General features: G+C 35.7%; 1 protein-coding gene across 3 annotated transcripts in view; it reads right to left on the reverse strand.

Moving 5' to 3' along the window:
* Positions 1-26,203, reverse strand: part of LOC110839034 (apoptotic protease-activating factor 1) — a 29,924-nt gene extending 3,721 nt beyond the window's left edge. For all 3 annotated transcript variants that reach the window (XR_015532541.1, XM_087340290.1, XM_087340291.1), the window contains exons 1-19: positions 26,067-26,203; positions 24,809-24,991; positions 24,363-24,593; positions 22,354-22,491; positions 21,284-21,613; positions 20,234-20,345; positions 18,461-18,578; positions 17,566-17,707; positions 16,977-17,153; positions 15,401-15,640; positions 14,214-14,401; positions 12,145-12,262; positions 10,282-10,468; positions 9,228-9,412; positions 8,004-8,214; positions 6,952-7,288; positions 5,565-5,778; positions 3,578-3,838; positions 477-608 (exon numbers count right to left, since the gene is read on the reverse strand). Coding sequence is in view for 2 of the 3 variants with exons in the window: in XM_087340290.1 (XP_087196416.1) it covers positions 477-608; positions 3,578-3,838; positions 5,565-5,778; positions 6,952-7,288; positions 8,004-8,214; positions 9,228-9,412; positions 10,282-10,468; positions 12,145-12,262; positions 14,214-14,401; positions 15,401-15,640; positions 16,977-17,153; positions 17,566-17,707; positions 18,461-18,578; positions 20,234-20,345; positions 21,284-21,613; positions 22,354-22,491; positions 24,363-24,593; positions 24,809-24,946 (3,459 nt within the window). In the remaining variant the exon portion in view is untranslated. The remainder of the gene's footprint in view (positions 1-476; positions 609-3,577; positions 3,839-5,564; positions 5,779-6,951; positions 7,289-8,003; positions 8,215-9,227; positions 9,413-10,281; positions 10,469-12,144; positions 12,263-14,213; positions 14,402-15,400; positions 15,641-16,976; positions 17,154-17,565; positions 17,708-18,460; positions 18,579-20,233; positions 20,346-21,283; positions 21,614-22,353; positions 22,492-24,362; positions 24,594-24,808; positions 24,992-26,066) is intronic.
* Between the last annotated feature and the right edge of the window lie 323 nt (positions 26,204-26,526).

The following is a 26,526-nucleotide window of genomic DNA, read 5'->3' on the forward strand; positions in this document are numbered from 1 at the left end:
GCCGAATGTTGTAATGAACATATTGATTTTTCTCACTGCATAGTTACAATATTGAGAACAATGTATTTTCAAACAAGAGGGCCAATCATCAAGAGTAATTTATCCCCTGTTTTGGATTCTGACATTGCTGTGTTCATATTCTGATGACACACAGAACTTATTTTATGTAACAATTCAAACACAAGTATCATTTAATTAACTGAGCTAAACAGACCAACTTATAAACATTTATGGAAAACTTCTTAAGGGGTAAAAGTAACTTTATGGACCAGATAATCATACTCACAGAATTTCAAATTAAACATTTTTAATTGGATGGGCCTACATTAATGTTTACTGGCACAGTTTAACAAAATACATGCATGTCCAGCTGGATGTGTATTGCAGTAGCATACCACTGAACCATTAAACTCTGCCCAGCAACCATGTAGTATAGGGATTTAAATCCCTGCAGCCAAATGTGATCTATCACATACCTTAACGCTCCCATCCTGTGCACAGGACAGCAACTTTTGACCCATGCTCATGATAAAGCACTGGACCACTACATCAGTCTGTCCAGCACATGTTATTACTAAGCCCATTGTATTAGGTTTTCCTCTCCATATCTGAAAGCAATAGGAATTCATTTAATGAAACAATAACTTACCTTTGCAGTCTCCCATCTTAGTTCTTGATTAAATAAGGATACACTTGACATATGTCTAGAATACTCAAAGATCACAGTGAATAAGGTTATGGAATAAAATATTATGTTGGAATTTCCATAATAATGTCCATTCTACCTGCTGTGGTTATTTCTTCTACCAATTCCTCTAAATAATTTTTATGGAACAATGTTTCTTCTGGACACGTACATGCAGTAGGCATGATATGATCACACTACAAAGAATACCTTACCAAATACCACTTTCCTGTCCTCATAAACTCACAATATGGTGTGTTGTGGACACTTCTGCCAACTGCTTCCATATACAGTACTTTTATTTTCCGTCGTTACACAAGCTTATTGTTAAAATCATATAAAATTTCACATAAAATTGTTACATTTTAAAATTGACGACATGTTTCGATATACAATTCTATCATCGTCAGGTCTATCAAAATTAAAATTAAAATCTGGTGTATCTGTTGCTCTGCTTATATTGCTTATGTTTTATCCGTTTTTATTACATCTCCAGGCTTCTTTCATTTAATTTTGGAGACGCGTCTGGGTGCCTATATCGGGTTTTGATAGACCTGACGATGATAGAATTGTATATCGAAACATGTCGTCAATTTTAAAATGTAACAATTTTATGTGAAATTTTATATGATTTTAACAATAAGCTTGTGTAACGACGGAAAATAAAAGTACTGTATTGAGGAACACAAGCATGATGCAATTAAGATATAAGCTGCTTCCATATGTTTTATGTAGTCCAATACTGCATTTGGTGCTCATATTTAGAAAGAAATACTGTCACATTGTCCATGCCGACTTTATATTTTGTAGTTTTTTTCAGGAAAACATGATCTTTCCTGTATTCTGGAATGACAGTAACCTTCCACTAATTTGTTAATCTTAAAATCAAGAAGCATACTTTTCCTGAACAACACAATTAATTCTTCTTGTAGTAATCACATTTGGTCCTATTAACTTACTTTCCAATTGCAGAGATGAATAATATTAATCTGTATAATATATATGATGTCCCAAGGGTGGTATTGCAGAACCCTTCCTAAGCAGATAACATAAACCTTTCATAACTTCCATTTTCTTTCAAGAGATCTGTAGCACTTTAGGTCTCTGGCTTCCTATTATGTGCTTGGAGACTGTACATATACTTACTGAGGCTGAGGTAAAACAAATATTTTATCACACTATACCAGTATCTGGCCTTATCAAATGATCTTTGTTCTTTGCATAAGCCTGACCACTGCTGTAGGTGAAATGTAGATTTCAAAAGAGCAGGAGAAAATCAAGCTCAAAAACATAGATAAATAACATTCTGCATACACAAGTTTACAAGTAACAGTCTGTAATATCAGGAAAATATGAAGTCCAATGTTTATTACAAATCCAAAAATTGGGCTATCTTCAAAATATCATGACTCAAGTCTTTGCCAACCTAAACAAATTGGTACTAAATTTTTCATAAAACAAACCACATAAAATTTGCTACTAAAACAAGACATATCCTAGTTTAAATACAGGTTTTGACAATAAATTAATTCAGGAAGTAGAAGTGAACAAATTCCTTGGCTTACAAATTGACAATATCTTATATTGGAAGAAATACATCAAATATATTATTCCTGAACTAAGCTCTTCATGCTTCACCATGAGGGCAGCTGTGTCACTCATGAAAACAGGTACTTTCAAATTAGTTTACTTCACTTAATCTTCTGGGGAAATTCAACAGACAGTAATAACGTATATTATATCCAAAAGAAAATAATTATAATAATGACAGGTTATAAAAGCAGAGTGTCTTGTAGAAAATTACTTCAGAAATGTACTATACTTCCACTTACTATCATTTGTGGTAGAAAACTTGGTCAGATTTAAAAGAAACAAAGATGTACACAATTTAAACACAGGACATAAATATGACCTTCATATGGCAAAAATTAACCTCACCAGATATCAAAAAGGAGTATAATATACAGGTATCAAGTTATTTAATAATCTTCGACCCTGAATTAAAAGTTTAAATCACGTTATAAAAGTATTCAAACCTGCATTAAAAGATTACCTCTTAACTCTGTTGACAATTCTTACGCTTTAGGTATGCCTATATCTGAAATAAGTTCTGTACTTGTATTATGACATGTTCTATATCCTTTGGTTTAATCCAAAGGAGGATCTGTGGAATGTAAGTAAACTCTAACTCCAACTCCATTATTACACATAGAAAGGCATTGATATCCATAACAGAATGTTCTCTCCACTGCAATATTCTTGGTTCCTCTATGGACAGACTACTTCTGTGTGCATATTTTATTCACTTGCAAAATAAAATTAAATGTAGTAAATTACTAACATAAGAAAGGTGAAAGTATTTTATAAGCCTACTTTCACAATCAACATTTATTAGCAGGACAAGCAGGAATGGTTCACAGTCCAGTATGTCAATATTGTACCCAGAACTTTTCCAAGAAGTAATTTTGGACACATTTTCTTTGCCACAATTTCTTAATCATCCAATCTTACTTCCACAACCATGCAGTCCAAATGGAAGTACATACTTTTTAAATCTAACTTCCGATAGGAATACATCATACCAAATACTGCTATATATCTTTTACGCCTTACGGCTGTGTAAGCTATCATTTAACGTACATACAATATGGACAAAGTAGTTTCCTGTATGTTAGCAACATCTAGTGTAGTCCGCAGCTTGTATCTATAATTTGTTGATGTTCAGGACTGATGAAGGAGAGAATATGTTTCTCAAAAAAGTTCAGATCATCATCAATCATCACTGCCATGAAAATCTTGAATATCACATCTGCAAATTGTTAGTTTGCATGTTCACTGTAACATTATTTTACTTTGTTTTGACAACATTAAAACAGTTGTAACAATAGATACCTTTAAACTGCTGTCTTCACCTCCAGCTATGACAGTGAGACTATTGGTACTACTACAACTATTACTGCTGACTTGAAGGTAATGCACAGCACCACTTAATTTAATTATGACAGATGTGGATTTGCTCTTGATTTCAAACATCTTTACTGATCCATCACAGCAGCCATACAGCAGAAACTGACCACAATCAGAAAGCTTACATGATTTGACCTTCCCTTTTTCAGGGTCAGTTTCAGTCACAATACTTCTTCCTTGTAGCAACTGAAAAAGTAAAGAATATATCAGCAGTATGGTAAGAAACTGCAAGATATCTGAGAGATGGACCTGAAGAATACGGCAAAACAATAAATACAATAAATTTTAATATTAAAGGCAAATGTTCTTCATGTTTCAGAGACATATCTGAAATATCCATAAATTGAAATCAGAATAAATATGTAGTAAACTAAGTCACAGCACACATAGATAAAACTCTTTCTATCAAACATTTGCACATTTTGCTACTTCAATTCTGTAAATGACTTATGTTTTTGGTTTCATAAATTTCATGTAAGATCACATCACAATCAAAATGCCTCTTTTTTATTTCCAATTGCATCATTGTCAATATCTTTTGCATTAGACCTCTTAATTTCTACATTATTTTCCACAGTCATAACATCATCACATATATTAAATTAAAGGAGCAACATTAAAATATGCTACAGAAAATGTCATGTTTACAATATTTTAAGAGTGAGAACAGTTTAAACTAGGTATGTGGCATTACATTTCTTTGGTCAGAACATCTGGTATAAAAAGTACGACCCATATGGAGGTACGAGGTGTGATCGGAAAGTTTCAAGACTGTGTCAATAGAGGGCAAACCGGATGTAGTATGAGCTTCTGCCGCTAGGGGGTGCGGCCTACATTCATAGTGAATCAGTGTGCCAGCCGGCATCATCGAATTAGCATTTGTTTCTTAGTTACGGGCGTTTTGGTAGTGCATTACACCGACCCTCCTGCGATTTCGGAATGGCGTGTGCATCAAATTTTGCCAAAGACTCGCCAAAACGGCTACGGAAACCTATGAAATGCTAAAGCAAGCATTTGGGGAGTCTGCAATGGGTCGTGCACAAACTTTTGTGTGGCATTCACGTTTTAAAAATGGCCGAACCTCTGTCAATGATGACGAGCATTCTGGACGACCATCTTCGAGCACAACGCCCGAAAATGTTATGAAGATTCGGCAGGCCATTCAAGTAGATCGACGTCGTACCATCAACGACTTGTGCGACATTGTTGGGATAGGCTATGGGACCTGATAGCTGATTCTAAAGGAAGAACTCCACATGCGACGCATCGCAGCCAAGTTTGTGCCAAGGCTCCTGTCTGAGCACCAGAAGCAGAATTGACTTCTCGTTTGTCAGGAGCTCAAAGATCTTGCCGGATCGCCGGATTTAGCTCCGTGTGACTTCTTCCTCTTCCCAAAGATGAAAATTCAGCTAAAGGGAAGGAGATTTGAGACGATAGAAGATATTCAGGCAGAATCGCAGATGGTGCTTGACAGGCTGACAAAGAAAGATTTCCAGAGATGCTTCCAGGCTTGGCAGCGGCGCTGGGATCGTTGTGTTCACTCCCTGGGGAACTACTTCGAGGGTGATGGATGAATTTAATACCTGAGATAAGTGTACAGGTTTTTATAGGCACAGTCTAGAAACTTTCCGATCGCACCTCGTAAGTATGGTACCTAAGATTTGAGGTTTTTGTGGCAGTGAGTCTGAAGATGGCTGTCTTCTGGGTTGCTGCTTTGCCCTGAGCATGGAGGCAGCAAGGACCTCTGAAACGTCAGTAAACTTCTACCAGACTACATTGTGCAACAACCCCGAAGACAACCATCTTCATCTTAAGTACCGTATCTTCTGCCAAAGTCTTCATTATCACCGACTCCTATCCGAAGTGTTCTTCACTTTTTACCTATTCCATGTAATAATATTCAGAACTATACCTGCACTTTATTGTTATTATCTGGAGCTGCTAGGAGATGTATACATGGATCTGAGGAATTTCTGTCCCAGAGTACATCAAAGTTTTGCTGCAGTTTAGATTTTTGTTCTGTTTCTGTTAGTTCAATAAGCCATATTTTTATTGTATTGTCATCTAAACCAGAGAGAAACAGCTGGCAGTTGCCTACACAGAATGTGTCCAAACACCTAACCTGCCTGCAGAGAGAGACAAAGAAAGACAATACTGTATAAAGAATGTTTTGATGTTGGTACCAGGGACTTCCATAAGAATAATTCTTCCAAAACAAAACCAAAAAAACTCAGAAACTGGACATCTACTCACACAAAAAACTAGACAAGTTTTAAAAATGTGTTCCAAGTTAATGTAAACAAGGTCATACTCACATCAATTTGTGGTCATGGTTAGGTCAAGGTTAAGACAATATGAACCCAAGCGTTTGATGAATAGAGGCCTTCGAAATTTTCAGGGTCATTTTAAGGTCACTTTATGCTTATTTCTGCCGAACTGTAGATCTCTGAATGGACACACTCATGTGAAGTTGAGGTCATGAGAATATCGCTCAAGGGTTTGCCGAGTGGGGGTCTTTAAAATTTTTAAGGTCATTTTTTGTCATGCATATTTCTGCTGAACTGTAGGTCACTAAATGGCCGTGTTTTACCTTATGCCAATTAGCATTCTGAAAAACCATTATTCAATAACAAATCTAATATGAACTCAATTCTCTAATGTAGCATCCTGTTGGTGTTTAATATAATTCTGTTCTATGTTCAGTTACTTTTCACACAATTTCTAGCAACTACTGCACTATATTACTGAAGTAGCTACTGGTGTCACCTTTGAACATGTTTTGATTGTCAATTAATGTCATGTTCAGACCTACACTAACTTGCACATGCAACCACTTTCCAAAGGACAGATATTACCTGTTGACTTTATATGGCAATACCAAAAATTGTAAAAGAATAAAAAGATAAAATAATACAACACTGACACACTGAAAACCGTCTAAAATATTCATGAAACTACTGTACAGCTAGCTGGGAGGAGTGGTACTGCTTTGATGTCCTGTGATTGTGATGTGCTGCTGATGCTGTCCTTGAGCCAGGTCTGAGGTTAGCTAAACCTGGGGGCCCAAGAGATAGACTTTCTGTCCTGTCTCCCCCTTTTATCTAATGAAAGCAGAATCCAGCTACTAAAATGTAATTTTATTAATTTATAATTCAGAAGATAACAAATTCAAAAACAATTATATAGATTATGTGAATAAAATTAATCATGGCCATGCTCAGTGATGGGCTTTAGTATCAATGACGTTGAATCATACAGTTATGCTACCACAATATTTAAAGTATGGGAAGATAACTCACCCATTATGATTCTGATAGTCCTTTACCAGTGTGCCTTCTTCAACACTCCAGATACTGATGCTGCAATCAGAAGCTCCCACAATGATGAACTGAAGGTCCTGAGACATAGCGGCACATGTATAACTTGTACATGTAGAATGTCCAAATTCCTGATATTTGATATTGTCCATTGTTACAGATTGTTCTAATGTAGAGAGAGCTTTTCTATTCCTTTGAGTCAGATCAGGTGAGCTGTTCTTACATAAAACTTGAGCATTAATAATTGAGTCCGGCTCAGTTCCACTTTCCCACTTCAAAAGGCCAACAGAATTATTTGTTACCACAGCTATTTCATTATCTGTAATAAAACACACACATAATATTTTTACAGAATATGGGGATGGAAATTACCTTCATTTCCACTAGTACAAAAATAAAATAAAAAATTAAATGCATTCATACTCCCTTGACCTTGTTTTTGTATTCTCTAGATGATTATTCACTGTAGATTGGAGTGAGACTTAGTGTGTTTGAACTGCAACACCAACCTGACCTAAGTACCAGCTACTTATGACAGTGAATCTGAAAGGATGTGGAAGGAAATGATGAAAAGGAATGAGGCAGCTGTCAAAATGTTGGTTTTACATGGCCATCTGACATGGCTGATTGCCTGTGAAGACTTCACTGAATTCAGTAATTCAAAAGCTATAGGTTACAACTTCTTTACCATGTCCACAACAGCTTGCCACTGATCTCTATCCTGAATCAGATGAATCCAATCCACATACTCCCACCCTATTTCTAGAAAATCAATTTAATATTATCTACCTATCTATGCCTAGGTTTTCCAAGGGGGCTTTTCCCTTTACCATTTCTAACTAAAACCCTGCAAGCTACATGTCCTATTCACCCTCCTTCATTTGATTACCATAATAATATTTGATGAAGGGTACAAATTATGAGACTAATACAAAGAAGTGCCTGAACTTTCAGTACTCAAAGCAACACATAACCAAGATATAATGCTAACCATTCAAACATGATAGCTTTTAATATCCAGACTGCATATTTACCTGCAATACTCAAAAGAGCAATGATACAACCACAAGTTTTGAAACTTGTTACAGGAAGACCAGTATTATTGTCATAAGCATAAACGAACTCATCGTCACCACCAAATAATATCAATGAGCAATCATCAGAAAATATGCAGCTATTTGCAAATCTTCCTGGAGAAGGAACTTGAAATGTCAGTCTTACAATTCCAGTCTCACAGTACCAAACCTGAAAAAAGAATTAACACACATAACAAAAATTTAATAAACATAATCACACCTAACCAGAACCAACCAACCAACCAATGAACCACAAAATTCAGAAGAACAGATTATCTGAATTAATAAGCTCTGTTGGTTTTATTATACAATTCGAACAAGCTACAGCTTAACCAAATATCATACAAAATGCAATCTGAAGAAGTTAAAGATTAGCCAAGCAACATAAAAATAATTTAAAATCACTTTCAAAGTAGTGAGATTTAGGGAAATAACTGCTGTTTACTCTGATAATTATATAAAATACATTACACTCCATGGGCAAAATACAGAGTTACAGACTGGTATGGCAGGAAGTAACCAACTCAGGGCTGATGTCTGTCTGCATGTTTCTACTCGAGAACTGCTGGATAGATCCTGAAGAAATTTGATACATGCCATTAGATGCTACCCCAAACTCATATCTTTAAATTCCTCACCATGTACCATGTTACAGACTGTACATACCCATTCCTGTTAAGGCATGACTTCGCCCTGGATTTGGGACACAAGATATGAGAATGCGCAGTTTCTTGCACAATTCATTACTTGACTTTTAAAAGTTTAACTGAAATATATTTCTGTCAGCCAAACCAATTTACTGGAACTTACAAATGGAATCAGAACACTGGTTAATACTTTTCTCCTTACTGGATCATTCGCTATTGTGCTACTGTACTGTCACAATCTTTCTAACATCTGGTGATTTTATTGATATCAGTAGTTTTCATTTAGCTCAAAAACAAATCACTGTTTAAAAACTGGTATAAGACAAACTTGTAAATCACAGGACACATTAAAACCATAAAATTATTTGAAACACTTTTCATGTTGTATATTTAACAATAAACAAGGAAATGTATGCAGGTAGATAAACTTTGCAATACTAAATTTGCACCTGTTGTAGAAAGAACATCAAGATCAATGAGTATGCAAAATAACAAAGAACATACTATAATTTAGACATGCTATGAAGAAGAATACCTTAACACAGCCATCACTAGAACATGACACCACCTCATCACCAGCACTGGAGAATGTGGCATACAGTACGGCACTCTGATGACCACTGAATGTTAAGTAACTTCTGTCACCACCAGTATCACTGCAAAACATATTACTCCAACTGTCCTGCCTTATACGAGGAGATGGAGTCTTCAGAGCACAACCTGTAATGAAAATGACAATTGTTATTATTATTACAGCATTTTAAAACAGAGCAGCTGTAGCTACAAAAAGATATACAAACATTTACTCACTATAGTACTAAAATTTATTTTCCGCAGTTCCTCAAAGCAAATAACAGAATATACTTACCTATTTATAATAAGACAACTTTTTATTTTTAGTTTCATTATAAAAACATTTGGTTCCTTTGCACTTGTAAATGAAGAAAGAGACAAACTAGATGAGCAGTGAAGACAATTTCTCAACTGATATATTCACAGTGAATGACTAACATGCTTTATGTTGAGACAATGTCAAACTGTTTTATTCATTTTACTTTTTATAACTTCTGTTTTCAAAACATAATGAAGAAAATTTCTGTAAAAACACACACCCTCATCCAACATTGGGATACAGTCCTCATTCATCCTCATAATTTTAAACAGTTTCACGGCTTCAAGATATATCGTAAGATCAATGTTTTGGTCTGAGCTCAGAATTCACAAGCTTTGCAAGGTTAGCATTCAAGTTTGGCTGAAGCTTTATATACTGACCTGACACACTTATAGCCTGGTATAAAATATTTTAAATTGTACAAAATACTGATCAAACCAATTGTAAAATACAGTTATGAGGCAAGGGCATAGAGTACAGAGATAAAAGAACAGAAATTCAAACTTATGAAGACTAAATGTTTGATATACTTTAGACAAAAATTAAATATTTAGTGAATTCTTCTCAGGCTACCAGCCATGTAAGGCGGCAGAATTGAGAAAACACCAACGTTTCAAGAACCAGCTTCATCCTCGTCCTCAGGTTACTTCAGTACTCTGAGAACATTCAGTATGTTAATTTTGATGTCAGAACATACCATGCTCATCAAATTCTTCTTGATCTTTGTTCTTACATATTGCACCATCCAGTTTCCACAATTTTACAGTAGCATCTTCAGAGCAAGACAAAAATAGTGTTCCATCTGGAGACAGCTCCAGGCGCAGGATTCTTTGTCTATGGCCTGGGAAAGTGTAGAGGATATGAGCAAATTCCCTATCCCACAGCTATAAAACAGGAAGAAGCAAGCAACATAAGAGGGGAAACTAATCATTTTTGGGTTACATCAAATGGACATTTCAATTATTGTACATGGAGAAACAAACACAATATTTTCTGTCACAAATTATGTAGAAAACTTTTGTTAGAACTAATCAATTACTGCCTACATAACTGTACTTAATATATGGGTCAGTTATGTACACAAACAGACAAACAAGACATGCAGCAGCTTCAGAAACTCAGGTACAGGAGCGATGTATCAAATCTGATGGTATTTAGAATCCCTTACAAACAGTTGCCTTCAAAATGCTGTCCTTCAGAAGTTCAACACTTCAGCCAGTGTCAATACAGATGTGTGAAACATTTCTGAGATACCATGTGTGACTTTCTGAAATGTGATCTTCAATGCTACCTGAACCCCTGCTGCATCCTTGAAGGCAAAGCCCTATCATTTACAAGAGATAATTACAAATTGTAAGAGAAACATAGATGAAGAGGTATAATGCATGGCAAACTCTCACTGCTTAAGCAATGATCCATATGCCAGTGCATTGTTATGCTGAAGCATTCACTTTCTGATCACCCACATTTAAAGTCTTCAAATTAATTGCCTCCTGTGGATGGATGAAGCACCACCATGCCCTTTTAAGGGTTAAGGACAGAGGAGGAAGAGGTGAATGGTTCAGCACCTACTTGTTGACCACAGCACCTCATAAATAAACTCATAGTGCATAATACCCCACCAGTTGAAAATAACTTTTAACACACTTTCCCCTTCAAATAATCCTACTCAAACATGTGGTTTTTGATTAATTATATGTAAATAATTATTTTTACCTTTACGATCATGAGGGAAACATCGGGTTTAATTTCCTTTTGGAGAAAGTCCAAGTCATTATCTGCTGCACTGATGGGCTCATCACTGATTCCATGCGATCATTACATAGTTCCTATTTTAGTATTCTTGGTAAATGTGTTGACAGATGCAATGCATCTTCAGATCCTAACTCAGTATAAGTGGCAACTACTAAGATTCTAATTTACTCTGCAATTGTCCCTACTGTCTGAGAAGAGACTGCACAACATCCTACACCTGTCTGACATGGACACTATGCAATACTGCATGCCACCTGCTGTACAGGTCATCTGTGAATGATTCAAAACTATCATATGTGACATAAGTCAAGCACCTTGGCCTTGGACAATGTTCACAGTAAACCACCTAAACAATCAATGACATGCCAATTATTTCCAGCTTCTGTCAAAATCTCATGTTCAACCCACTGTTCAAGTTGACCTATTTCCCCACTTTTAAACCTTCCACGCACTAAACTCATCTTTGGGGCTTATCATGCCCACTAGTCTGAACATCCATAGTGTGTATGGGTTGTGCCTGTCTACAATACTGATGCATTTGCTTCAGTCCTTGAACTTTTTGAAATTATCATGTAAATAATAAGAGTGTAGAAGATACATTTCATGAAAACAGCCTACTTGGGTACCAGGCATAAAAGGGAAGACATTACAATAAATGAGAAAAATACTGTGTAATGCTGGGAAATAGACTTTTTTCAGGGCAGGGTTCAATGGTGTACTTTATACTTTTATGTAACCATTGTAATACATCTGAAGAAGAAAAAAGCAACTGTAAAGAATATACAGTATTCTCAGTGTAGCTTACATTTATTGTACCATTGCCATTAGAAGCCAAGATTTTGTTCTTTGCTGTGAAACAAGCTGCAAACACTTCTTCCTTCAATGACAGAGTGTATGGTTGTGATATATTATCTTGATCATGCCTGTAACCAGAAAGACAGTAGCATTTATTTATCACTTTCTCTAAATAACTGTACTACTTATAAATGAGAGGATGACTGGAAATGGTGGATTGGAAAGAAGTGATAATAGTTTGTTTTAAGGTAACACCCCAGCATCTGCCTGGAGAGACTGATGGACCACTGGGGGACTGAAGTTAGAAAAGCTGTACCCTCCAAAATTGTGCCAATGAAATATATCCATCACATGATGTCCTTTGGCATGACAAGGAAACCCATTTTCATTTTCTTCCACCCATCTACATTGATCCTTTGAGATGATATGCATATTGCATGTTGATGGATCGCCAGAGACGGTCTAATGCCTTGGCCTCCACGTTCACCAGACATAACACCATTGGATTTTTTCCTGTAGGGTTATGTCAAGAGCAACGTGCTCCGAACACCAGTTAACGGACTTCATGACCTGAAGACCTGTATCAGGAATGTGATCTCGGTTATTCCAGCAGATATGCTCCACAGAACATGGCAAGAGCTCAAATATCATCTGGACGTTCTCTGTGCTACCAAGGGAGCCCACATCGAGGTCTACTGAGGTCAATAAAAACCTTCCAGAGTTTCACTGTAATCTGCTGCAAACTGCATGTGGCAAGCTCAACTTGTTTGCGCGCCACAATTTTTCAAAACCCCGAAGGGACTTTGTGGACACACTGTACATCTCTGTGTTGCCCTTGGTGGACTAGAGGTTAGCATGCTCGCCACTGGACCCAAGGTTTGCTGGTTCAAAACCAGCAAAGGTCGATGGACTTTTAAGGATGATAAAAATCCGTAGCACAACTTCCTTCAGAGGGGAAGTAAAGCTGGCGGTCCTATGTCATAGATTTACGGCATGTAAAAGAACCTTACGAGCATGAACGAGATGTTTCGTAAGCAAAATTCAGCGGAAATTTCTCACCCAAGTCTCTCCTGATTCACTACTAGATGGCTCTAGCAGAAAAATCAGGATTGAGTAGAAATGTGCAGAGGCAGTGGGCTTGTCACTCACTACTCATAAATACACACTTCAAAAACACAGAAATCTCCCACATGGAAGAAGGTCAAGGCTCAACTTCGGGCTGTTGCACCATAGAAGAAAGAATACATCTCTGTGAAGTTCCTAACTTGACAAAGAATGAAACAGGAAGAGGGCATGGGTTGACTTTCTCAACATTATTTATCATTCTGAAAAACAAAGACAAAAATAACAATAACAATTTGTTATATGTGTGTTCCAATCATTGTGTTTAGAACCAGCCTGTTAACAGAGCATATGTATATAAAAGTTGGTTTGACTGTATTTCTTTATACACAATTTCTATTTTGTAAGTTCAGTACAATTCAGTGCATTTATTCTCACACATGTATGCAGGCTTAGCAAATTATGGATGGAATGTGAGTAGCACTTGTAGGCATGCATAAATAGTGGCAGAACATTTGCTTATAATGGACAGTTCAAAGAAGTGGTCAGCTCAAGCACAACCTAAATGGCCAAGTTGACAGAACCATGCAGCAGAAGAAGAATTAAATTACTATTCCACGCAAGACAGATTCTTGCTGTTACTTTTAAGTTTCCACCTTGAATACTGAAAAGCATGGTTATCCATGAAAGAAAGCTACAAGACAACAAGATAAAATGTATTTTCTTTTGAATATTGCTCATTACTTAATCTGATCTAAGAAGCCATCTCACAAATAAAATCAGTGCCATTTTTGTCACTATCAAAACAAGCATCTAAAAACCCAGACTTCAAGAACTGTCTAAAAATGTACAGCAACAGATATGTTATGAAGTTGACCAAAGTTGTAATGGAACAATACAGATGGCTGGCAAGAGTTTTCATTGGTAACATTTGATATATATCTGGCAGAAGGCAGCAAAAAGGTCCACCACTCTTATTCTACATACAGAATCAAATAACAATCACACATAACTTACAAGAATTCCAGATAAAGTTTATTAGGCCTTTCCTTAGCTATCTTCAATGCTTTCTTGTAAACGTGACTATTTCTATGTTCCTGCAATCCACACTGAAAAATATCTGTATTTTGATACTTGTGTAAATCTAAGCCACGTGACTGTACAAACTGTTCAAAGTCTTGTAGCACCGATGTGAGATGTTCATCCTGGAAAGATAGCATCTTTATCTATTAAATTTGTTACCAGTTTTTCCCAGCTACCAAATATGACACTGTCTCATCCAGTTCTTTGATTTGTAACTTAAAATACAAATGAAAAGGGAAACTGACATGCTTTAATTATCCAAGTTCCTCCAATAGTAAAACAAGAGCCGAGAGGGTTTATAATGATCCAAGCTGTGCAATAAACAATCATACTGTCGACTATATAGGGATTTTAATGCTGTTATTATAATCATCACTTTCCAATTTACATTTGCATAACTTTATTAAAACATCAAATTAAATACAATCGCACTGTCAACTGTAAATGATGACAGTCTGAGACATCAGGATGAGATGTGTTGTTTTCCTATTTCCATTAAAGGGTGTGACAACTTAATATATTTCACTAAAATAATGAACACTTAAAATAAGCATGATATGCCTCCATGATAAGAGAAATAATTCAATAAAAATAGCCAAGTGGCTGAGGTAGAGAAATGGTGCTGCACAGTGGCAGAGATAAGCATGACAGAATAGCTTTAGGTGGCAATAAGAGAACTATACAGACTTTTAGACTTAAATCATTGAAGATTTTGTATCTACAAATGATCTAGTGATCAGGTAAGGAACAACAAATAACAATAACTTTGTTAAATCTGACAAGAGATCTAAAATACTTCAAGTATAAAAAGTAATCAAGTACACAACTGAAATAATAATATTAATTGCTTACATGGATATGAAATACATTTAAGTGCAAAACAAAGTATGTCCCTTCAATTTATATTTCACAGAATTTATTACAAACTTTTCTCAACTTACTGCCAGCAGGCAACAATTTTTTATAGTGGCCAGGATCATCACTGTGTAATATCAGTTGGACTACATTTTTCAGTCCCAAACTTTAGGGACAAACACAAGCAACCCTAGATGAAAATATCTGTATTGTGATAAATACTTCCCCAATATACCTCACAAAGATCAAACTATTTCTCTACTTACATCTCCAACAATGAATGCACTGTACTTCTTGAAATCCACTAAAATATCTCCTGGACCTGTAACTTTCAATTTAGCACCAATAAACTCAAGATCCAGGTACAGCTTTGGAAATTCAGACCACATCTGAGCTTCATGCAAATGGTAGCCAATGTAAGAGTAGATGTAGTTGTCATTTGGAAGATTTGAAAAGTTTACACCAGAAATAGATCTGTAAGACTCCAGAAGTTTCTTATGCAGGTCCTAAAATAAGCAAAAACATCATATAATTGCAACATACAATCACATACCCACAAACGCACAGGTAGAATAGAAGAAATTTAATGAACAAATTAAAATTATTGTTCTCTGGCCATAATACATCTGTAATTAATTAGTTTTATGGAAATATTATCTACCTTCTTAATAACAAACTGATTTTAAATTATACTGCTTCGACTGATTTAATTACTGATTGTTGAATGATAGCTATGAAAATAATTATCAATAGTAAAAAGGAAATTGGAGAAAAAGCATGAAAGTCCATGTTTAAATAAGCATTTATATTTATTTGCAAATGTTGATATGGAGCTTGTTCACAAACACAGCTACAACTTTTATATGCAACTTCTATTTTTGTATTATTATCATTCTTATGTCCCACTACACACCATGTAGGCACTTGTTAATCTCGACACTAGATAGGGGCAGGTAGTCAGTATCATGCTCTGGTAGCCCTCAGGAAAGGACCCCGGTACACATTGGACAGGAGGCTGGGTGAGTCCCAGAGCCAGTCTGAATGCAGAGGTAAGAGGAAAAACCCTTTGTCCATGTTGGGGATCAAACCCTGGCTGTCCAGTCTATAATCAGTCACTATACTGACTCAGCTACCCCAGATCCCCTTTCTATCAATGAAGATTATTAATTATAAACACGTCTGTAGTGTATCATCCCAGTGAATTATGTTGATTCTGTGTGTGAAAGTGATGGGTAGGAATAAACAAGGTCACAGTTCTAACACCACAATTATTGTTCAGGTAAAGGAACTAAAAATATGTAGGTACCATAATTTCTTCCTAGTAAGTCTCATTTCATATATGATGGAAGAACAGACACTGAGGGGAGGGGTAACAGTTACTCAAGAATAGTTCTCTGGTAATTTTCACTCTATACATGTGGCAACATTTTCATGCACGTGTACACTTCATGCTATCATGAAGAGTAACAAGTTTCCTACGCTCATAACTTGTACACCTGCAAGTTTCACACAATTAACCAAAGGGGAGTGATGATACCACTTTATTTGTGTAGGCATTGCAAAATGTTTCTGTAGTCTTAAGTAAATGCCTGGAATTATAGGGTAGCATGCAGAATTTAAATCCAGTAAGCAATATGTAAATAAATAAAAAAAGTAAAACCACATTATATATACAGTAAAGTTATATTTTTTTCCTTAAAATCCTTCTGCTTATTAAGGTGTGGAGCTGAATCCTACCTTCAATGTGTCTATTCCTCATATTCACGGCTATTCAGTTCAAACAGCAATTCAAATTCAGAGATTTAAGAATACACATGTAAAAGTGCCAGTGTAATTACAAACCTTCTTTTCTTCATCTGACAGCTCACGCTTTAGGTAGTATAAAAGTAAGTCATGGATCCCATATACATAACTATTCAACAACTCATTCCATTTGGACACTGCAAGCGATTTCTTAATAAACTCACTCATTATATCTTCTACTTCATATTTATTTCGTGACCAAAGAGTTCCCAGCACCTGCAATAAGTAAATTTATAAAATGAACAAACATAAATAAATCCATATTTATGGATCACTAATTTGTGTTTTAAGAGTTGGGAAAAAATGTATACTGTATTCAAAACAACCAAAATTCAAATTGATTTAATTATTATAATGCAATTTAAATTGTAGTTAATAAATAAGCTACAATACTGTAACAAGAGGCAGCAGCAATTATTCATACATATTTTAACTCTTAATGACAAGAAATGCAGTAGAACATAGTAAGAAAATCTGTATGGTCTCTGTCACACCTGATATACTTAAATATAAAATGGTTTTGAATCACTGGAAAAAAGTTCAAAATTCAGTCCTACAAGCAAAGCCTGAAAATTACATGTTAATGACAATAAACAAATGTATATACATTAAAGAATAATGACTTAACCTCTGGTTTGATATTCACATCCTCAACAAAGAGAGCAAAGTCCTGATAGTAGCATTTCATTTCTTCTGGCAAGTTTTCTATACAAAGTCCAATTGCACCTGCTATGCCATTCTCTTGAGAAACACTACTTTTATTTAAATTTCTGGAACAGAAAATTACACAAACATGAAGATTTGAAATTGCTATAAAATTAAACTTTTATTTTCAACACAACTTCAAAGGATTCTAATGGTGGTATGTTACATCTATCAGGAATTCAACATTTTTTTGCATTAAAAATCCATAGCACAACTTCCATCGGAGGGGAAGTAAAGCCAGCGATCCCAAACCGTAGATTTACGGCATGTAAAAGAACCTTATGAGCATCAATAAGATGTTTTGTAAGGAAAATTCAGCGGCCATTTCTCACCCAAGTCTCTCCTGATTCACTGCTAGATGGCTCTGGCAGTCAAATCAGGATTGAATAGAAACTGTGCAGAGGTAGTAAGCTGGCCACTCACTACTCACAAATGCACACTTCAAAGATCAATAGACCTCTGAAAGGAGGTAGCGAAGACCCACAACTGGGTTGTAGAGCCAAGGAATAAGAAGAAGAATAAATTATGTGATATGATTTTGGGAACCCACTTTAGTCAAAATAATATAAATGTTGACAGCTTGATCTCTCTTAATACACACTTGGGAATTTAACTGCATTTTACTGTCACCTAACAAAGAAACTGAAAATTAAATAACAAATGTGTACAAACATTATACAACATACAGTAATACTAAGAAGCACAACTGTACACACACATCCTTCAACATGACATAATAAATACGCTGAAAAGTAATTCACATGCATTTTGGAGTTATTAACTAGAATTAGATTAATGAATATAAAGGTTTAACATACCCATAATCACGCCTCACTAGCTTATCAAGGTAATAATCCCATCGTCCAGAATTGCGCAGAACATCATCTCTATTTTCTGCTAATTGTGCTCCAATTAATGCAATCACCATGGGAACCCCTAAAATATTAACATATTTTTATAGAAGATAAGCAATTAAACTGGTTAATGACTATACGGAATTGCAGAAGTATTATACTTCTTACCATAACTGAAATCTCTTGTCATCAGTGTGAGTTTTCATTTAGTATAGTTAATAAGAATATTACAACACATACAGACAAGAAAATGGAGCACAAAAGACAATAAAAGTACAGAGAATGGACTTACCATACTGTTAACACTGTACTACTGTTTATATACATCAATATAGCACCTTTCAATATTAAACTACCGGGTCTTCAATTTATGCGGTAACGGCCATGCTTGCATTGCATTGCGTGCTCGGCCGGGTGCACTGTTGGTGTGGGAGAGAGATAGCGCGTTTTTCCCGTGAGTCACAGGCAAATCAGTTTCAGTGCCACTAGTAACAGCAAACTACGAATATTTCTCGTCACTAATACATGTTATTACATTAATTTTTCTTACCTTAAATCACAAAAGATGTTCAAAGTGACTTCCTTGTGCTTGCAGGCAAGCTTCACATCTCGTTAACATATTTCTAAATACTTGACGAAGCTCTTCTTGGGATATTGCCGAAATGAATTGTCGTTTCCTGTTCTTCTTTTTATCCAAAATTGATCCCGTACTACGAAATTTTTTTACTAAGCTCTCTATCATGGGCTTGCTAGGAACACTTTCACCAGGAAAATGTCTGTAATATTTACGGCGGCATCTTCCGCAGGATGAATATTTGGGATATGTTTCAACTAAGAACACACGTTGCTTAATACTATACACCATATTATCAACGTCAATCCGCGACGAGAGACGCAATGAAACTGATTTGCCTGTGACTCACGGGAAGAACACGCTCTCTCTCTCCCACACCAACAGTGCACCCGGCCGAGCACGCAATGCAAGCATGGCCGTTACTGCATAAATTGAAGACCCGGTACATACTAAGTTTTCACCTGGCAAGAGAAGAAGTGTAATATTAATCAATGTCCTGTCTTTGAATTTTTTAAACTGCAACAATTTCACTTCTGCTATTCAATAATTTCATATCAAACAATTCTTAATTGCATACTGTTAATATTATACAGAGCAGGCTGCTATATTACAGAACTGTCAGCAGCATTTCAATACTTATGTCATATACTAAAGAAGGCATATTATTCAAGAACTGTCTGTAATGATTTACAATGTTACAGTAACATTTTTATATAATTTTAATAACATTCTCATATAAATTTTAAGAGCCTGTTCTCCGTAGGCAGAGCGTCTAGTATCATACTTTCAAAAGAATTTCTGTGCCTTGCTCACTTTCTCACATAAGTTATCTTACCATGATTTATTTGAGCATTGTCTTATGAAATATTAAAAGATTTTTAAGACTCTTTACTTACTCATTTCCTTCTTAAGTATGATAAATGTTATCGACAATATGTCTGTCACCAATGCTTTCCCCTAATCCTTTTTAACATGTCATATTACACAGATGGCTGTCTTCTTTTAGGTTAATGCACCATGTAGTCTGGCAGAACTTCACTGATGCTTCAGAGGCAGCAAGCACCTCTAAAAAGTTTAACTTCTACCTGACTACAATGTGCAACAACCCAGAAGACAACAATCTTCATACTCACCATTGTCAGACCCTGAAATCATAATATTACCTTTACATAACCGATGAATGTTCTTGGCTTGGGAAGGCAGCTGAGACACTTCAACTCCAACACATTTTGCTATTAAACACAATGACTCGTGCTCCATAAAGCCCTCACTAATCTGTGAAGGAAGTAAAGTTTCCCTTACTACCTATTTATAAGAGTCTCAGCCCACAGAAAATGCTTTCCTTCATCCTTTAAAGCATGGGCATTTAAACATCAGGCTGTAGGATACGGTGTATATAAATTTTCCTCAAGCAAGGGTACAAATTACATGAATTTTGAACTGACACAATGTCCATGCTTTTTATTAAATTTACATAAAATAAAAATATGAGTTCCCTCTAAACTCTGCTATAAATACACATTCTATGTTACTTCACAAATTATTCATTGTATGGTAAGCCTTGAAACACCATCCATGCACCGGGCAACATCAAATTCTTAACACTATATAGTCTCTCTCCTTTGTCATGCTTGCCACAGAAAACTCAACCTTCTCCGCTTGAATTCCTTTCTGTAGGTGTTCTTGTAGGAGAATGCCAGTCTGTAGACCCTTAGGCTGCTGTCATTAACATGACAACTTGGCATGGAATACTCAAAACAAACCTTCAATTATATCTATCCCAAATTTTAAATGGTCAATGTTGTGCCCTATATTTTTACTATATGACATGGGAATATCGAACTGTGACATTGACCAGGTTCATATACCACTTATTCACATTTTTCTACTCCACTAGGTACATACGCAGCAGCTATTTTTGTGTGTTACTAATCCTGACACACAAATGTGGTTCAAAATCTTATTTCCTTGACACCTTAAATTTTATCAAAATAAAATAGCCGGTGACAACAAATTTTAACCTTCACATACAGACTACTGGCTACTGAAGTGATTCCAAATTCAATTTGCTTGATAAAATTTATTACTGGTTAAGAAAAATAAATTACATCAGAACCAACCAAATAATTTAGAAGTCAAATGAGGTAATAGCATTTCATGTGTGACATACAGCAGTTGTTTCTTTATCAAAATGCATAAAGACATCTCAATACCTTAACCAGATCATGTCTTCCTTCAACATTATTCATGACCTTCCTATCTTTTGTTGTCACTAAGATCTTGCATCCTATATCAAATGCTGCAATGACTTCAGGAGAAGAAACATCATCAAGTACAAGAAGTCCTTCACGTAGAGAATGACTTGTAAAATATCGCCGTAAACTTTCCCTTGCTCCATTAATACTTGTACTTGACTGAACCTGGCTCTCTAAATCAACCTCAGGATGGTGACTTAATTTCTCCATCAGATCTGTCATATGGCACACAAGGTCAGCTGAACTGTTTGAACTGATATCACCGACACCAATCCAGTAGACAGCACCCTGAAACATATTCACCATACACACCTGCATCAAGAACACACAAAAAGAACCAAATATCAGAACAGGGATAGCAACACCAAATACAGTTCAGTTAAAAAACAAAATTTGGAACAAAAGAGTTGTAACAAGAAGCATACAATGCATTAAACAATTGCCAAGCAACAAAACAGTGGTGGACAGATCACCTTTTGGACTATAAAGACAGGTTACAGTCACTCAGCAACAAGATGCAAATACAGGGAAGGAGAATAATGGGAGAAAAAAATTTCTATACATAACATGAATAGGGAGAAATTAAGTCATCAGTACTGTGGCATAAAATATGCCTACTGTACCACATCCTGTGATGACAGATGCATATGGAATACTGGTGAGGTAAAACTAATGCATTGGAAAACCTGACACAGTGCCACTCGGAGATTTCAGGTTCTCACAGTGGTGGGTACAAAAATTGCTGTTTCTAGGTTGTTGTGCCATGTAGTCTAGAAGAAGTGTACCAACATTTCAAATGTGCCTGCAGCTTCCACCACTGGGTGGATGATGATGGAAGCAGCAAGCCCTCTGAAAAGTCAGTAAGTCAGCACAACCACCCATAAGAAAGCCATCTTCAGTGCCATTATGTACAACACAAATCTGACATGGACTACCCTGGGCCTAAGTGATAAACAGCATCCAACCACACACCCTATGTAAAAATAATTAATATAGATATTATGACTTGAGTGATTTGTACTTCTTACTTTAAATTTCTCAATAATAAGCTGTTTGTTATCAAGTGCTGCAGCAGCAAGACATGATTTTCCTGAACCTGTCATCCCATGAAGTACAACATAACGCCCCCTCTTGAGAGACTGCAAATGCTGCCGCACTTCTTTTATCTGTCAATAAAAATATACACATTTACATATTTTACATTACAGGATTCAAAGGATTTTTATTTTCAAAAGCAGGAAGCTGAAGCTTGTAAAAATTACTTCTGAGAAAGAATGAACCCTAGTCATGTAGGTTGCCAACATCCTATAAAAAATGCAACACACTGACAGACATGAACCAGACCATAAGGTGTTCTTCACTCATGCTAGGATGTGAAGAACACACAATAATCTTGAGACAACAAACTGAACAGGAACACACAAACACTGAAGACCACCATGGAAGAACTCTAACTATAATACATAAAAAGAAAGAATTCAGTATGCAAAGATTTTCAGTAAACTTCACAAAATAAGAGTCTCAAACAGAATGTCTATTAGAACATTTCTTTGGCTCTGGCATTTTGGAGATTGGAATCTATTTCTGTCTTCAGGTAAAACCCACTCTGTTGGGCCCAATCGATAGAGCTAGTCCCTATCTTCGAAACGTCGTGTTTTATTAAATCTGGGACAATGGATAATGTCCAGAAAGTAGTTTGCTTCATATTACAAAATGTTAGACTGGCCATCAGACTCGGACAGATTCTTTGGATGATTTGTTAATACAGTTATATATGAGACACAAAAAAGTGACATTTTCCTACAAAATTACTGACTTACTAAACAGAGTGTCAGAAAGATGTGCAGTATTGAGGTCCAATCATTTCCCCCACACAAGGGCACACTACTCATGAAATACCACTGTCTGTGAATATAACACCAAAGTATTAGTTCATAATTACTATTAGAAAAGACTGTACTGTGTATCCCGAAACTTGTTTAGTATTATTCTACATATACACTGCAAACGTAAACGCAATGTTCTCACAAAGAATATCAATAAAATAAAATACCATGCAATATAGATTAATTCACATCATACTTACTACTTGCAACCTAATCCTGTGGTGGAAGCAAAACACAGAAACAAAATTGTTTCAGACACTTTAAAAGCTTGACACAGTTCACATAAACAACAGACTCTTGGCAGAGGTCTGTATCATCATTTGAGTCTCTAACAAAATATGTACCTGCTATGCCAAGTTTCTACAGCAACACTAGAAGTAAAGTATGCTGTAGAACTTTTCCAACCAAGTTCTGACTTTACTTATCTTATTCTGTTTTACTTCTGCATTTAATTAAAATCAACAACCCTGTTTGGCTATGTAGGAGAGTATCTCATCCACTGATGTTCTCTCTGAGATTCTTAAATTTGTAATTTTTACTGCCTTATTTACTACAGAATGCAAACCATGAGAAGGCTGCTAGAAAGTAGGAATAGGAGGAGAGAGAGAGAAGGGGGATAAACAGTAGCACATGTATATTCCAACTGTAACCACACATTTATAAGTAAAAAATTATATAACAAACTTCATGGAGCAGAGTACTTCTCAGTCAAGAAATTCCCTGCCTTTTATGTAACCAGAAGGTTCATTAACAGATTCACTGGAGCCTATCATGAGCTAAATAAATTCAATTCATAATCTCACACCGTATTTCTTAAAGTGTCATCTTAATATCTACACTTAGGTCTTCCATTTGGTTTCTACCCTTCATATTTTATAAACCAAAATGTTGTATTCATTTATATCTTTCCCATACATGTTAAACACAACACCTACCCAATTCCCTTTGTAAAACTGAAACTTCATTTTTTTCTTCATTCGCATTGTCCTGCATTTGCAGGGTCTGCATTTTTACCTCTCTTGGAGGTTTATGATTGATCTCAAAATTGAAACTTCATTGTACTACATTAATATCACATGCACAAGCCATAACATCTGCTACTGTATATAACAATCCTATTAACTTACCAGTTTATGTACAATATACTTCACCTTTTCAATTCTCTCAACATTATGTGGAGGTGACTGGGGCAAACCTCCTAACAGCAAAGTGTCAAAGAAACTTTTCTCTTCAATTTGGTATGACTGTGGACTGTCTGCCTCTAACTGTTGACTGAGCCATGGGTAGGAAACCTTAAGAGCTTCAACAAAGTGTTCAAATGCTTCGATATTCTTCTTAGGTAAAAGGTCCAATAAGTGGCGTGCTTTATCTTTACGAGTTTTCTGAAAGTGAAGTGCCCATTTTCAAAACATGGTAAAATCATTAAAATCTTTATATCTGAAATATTTCCTCTATCTTAATCTCATTCTTGGCTATTCAAATGCTGTCACTTAAAAAAAAGCCAATATTTACATAAATGTAAGCATGCATGTATGTACTTTTCCACAGAAGTGTAAAATACCAAGCATGTTTAAACACATGGTATTTTTAGATTTACCTCTCCTTTTACACGTTCCATTTCATCCTCAGAAAGGACGCCTTTAGAAATAAGATAATCAAAAATGTAGTCCACATCTACATCTTGCACAATCTTCTCTCGCAAGGTCTGTAGTTTCATTCTCCTTACAGTGTCCATCTTTGTGTCTGTTGCTCAAAAGATAATGAATTTGCTATGTAAAATCTGAAACACATACAATTCAGTATCAGCTTTGCTCTGTCAAAATGTGGAAACAGTAGAAAATGGAACAGATATTCAGCACAGAATGATAACTCTTTCATAAAAAAATTAAACTTCTTCAACTGTTATAGCCTGTTCTGAATCAGGATTAATTCTCTACCTTTACAGGAAAACAAAGACATAATAAAAATGGCAAAACAAAAGTGCCAGTTCAATCAAGTCTAGACTTGCATCAAAGTCTGGAAGGAGCAAATGACATTACAGTATGACACATAAAATATATAACTCCTGGTCACATGGCAGTACCCGTTTGAAAACTGTAACATTGCTAGGATATCAAATGGCACAAAAATTATATAAAAATTAAAGGTCCGTACTTTTTGAAATTCAAGGTCTTATGTCAACGTTTGTGACCCTTACACCAATCTACATCACACCTCAGTATATAACATTTCACTGGAACCAGCATTTCATTGATTTTTAAATGAGCTCAAAATGAACTCTCTAGCTCAAACAGGGCCAGAATTGGGGGAAATTTTTTACAAGCTGCATTATGACAAAAATTAATTTTTAAAAAATTAATAAAATTTTTAAAATTTTTGAAATGCCTACTAAAGAAAACTACACGTAGAAATCTAATTCTGGCATTTTTACTCAACAGAAACAGAGTGTACAAGTTTATTAAATTTAACTGATATCCGAACTGTACTGGTTTGTTAATTTGACACGGAATGACCCAAGTTTCAAAATTAAACACTGTACTCTGAAAATGGAGGTGAAACATTCCCCGAAAAATTAATAACCTCTAACATTATACGGTGTCAAAACCCAGAAGACAATTGACATTCTTCACCGTAAGAATCTTAAATCTCAGATGAAATTACATATTTAGTATATCCATAAAATACACACAACAATATAAGCACGGGTCATTTCTACTCCGAAATCGAATCTGTCGATGAACTTCCAATCTAAAAGAAAACATATGAGTCATGCTGGAACCTGAGTATAACCTCTCAATGCCAAACACACAGTCAAACATCTTCAGTGTCGTAACGTTAGCGGCTACTGTACTTACTTTTTTGTAAAGCTGTTTAAAATTGTAATGCAGCGCCTACATTATGAAATGTAAACATACGTATCTCGCACGTTCTGCAGCAAGTGATTACTATCGCGCTTCACTAACCCACTCCATAGCCTAAGACACAGAACACTACTTACCGGAAATCCCCCACCTCCTTAGTATCCACATTAGGAAGTTTTCCATTAAATAAAACACCATGCTCGACAGCTCCGATAATTTACTCTCCTTAGTGAATCTGTGGAAGAAGATGACAAATAAGTCAAGGTTGATGCGTTATTTCATAACGATGCTTCTTCCTTTCCAGGGTTTGTGTACTGATTCCCCGTTCCGAAGCAAATACTTCGATCCATTGAGCCTTTTATGTATTTTTCTTTCATGTCTTTTCTTTTTCAGTAATTTAATTCTCACCTGGCGGCCTAAAGAGGGCTGCGTACGTATATTTTGGTGGCAGGCT

This window comes from Zootermopsis nevadensis, unplaced genomic scaffold, assembly GCF_977971745.1.
Source record: "Zootermopsis nevadensis isolate Lab colony 2312 unplaced genomic scaffold, Znev_1.0 Znev_ptg000061l, whole genome shotgun sequence".
Taxonomy (NCBI): Eukaryota; Metazoa; Arthropoda; class Insecta; order Blattodea; family Termopsidae; genus Zootermopsis; species Zootermopsis nevadensis.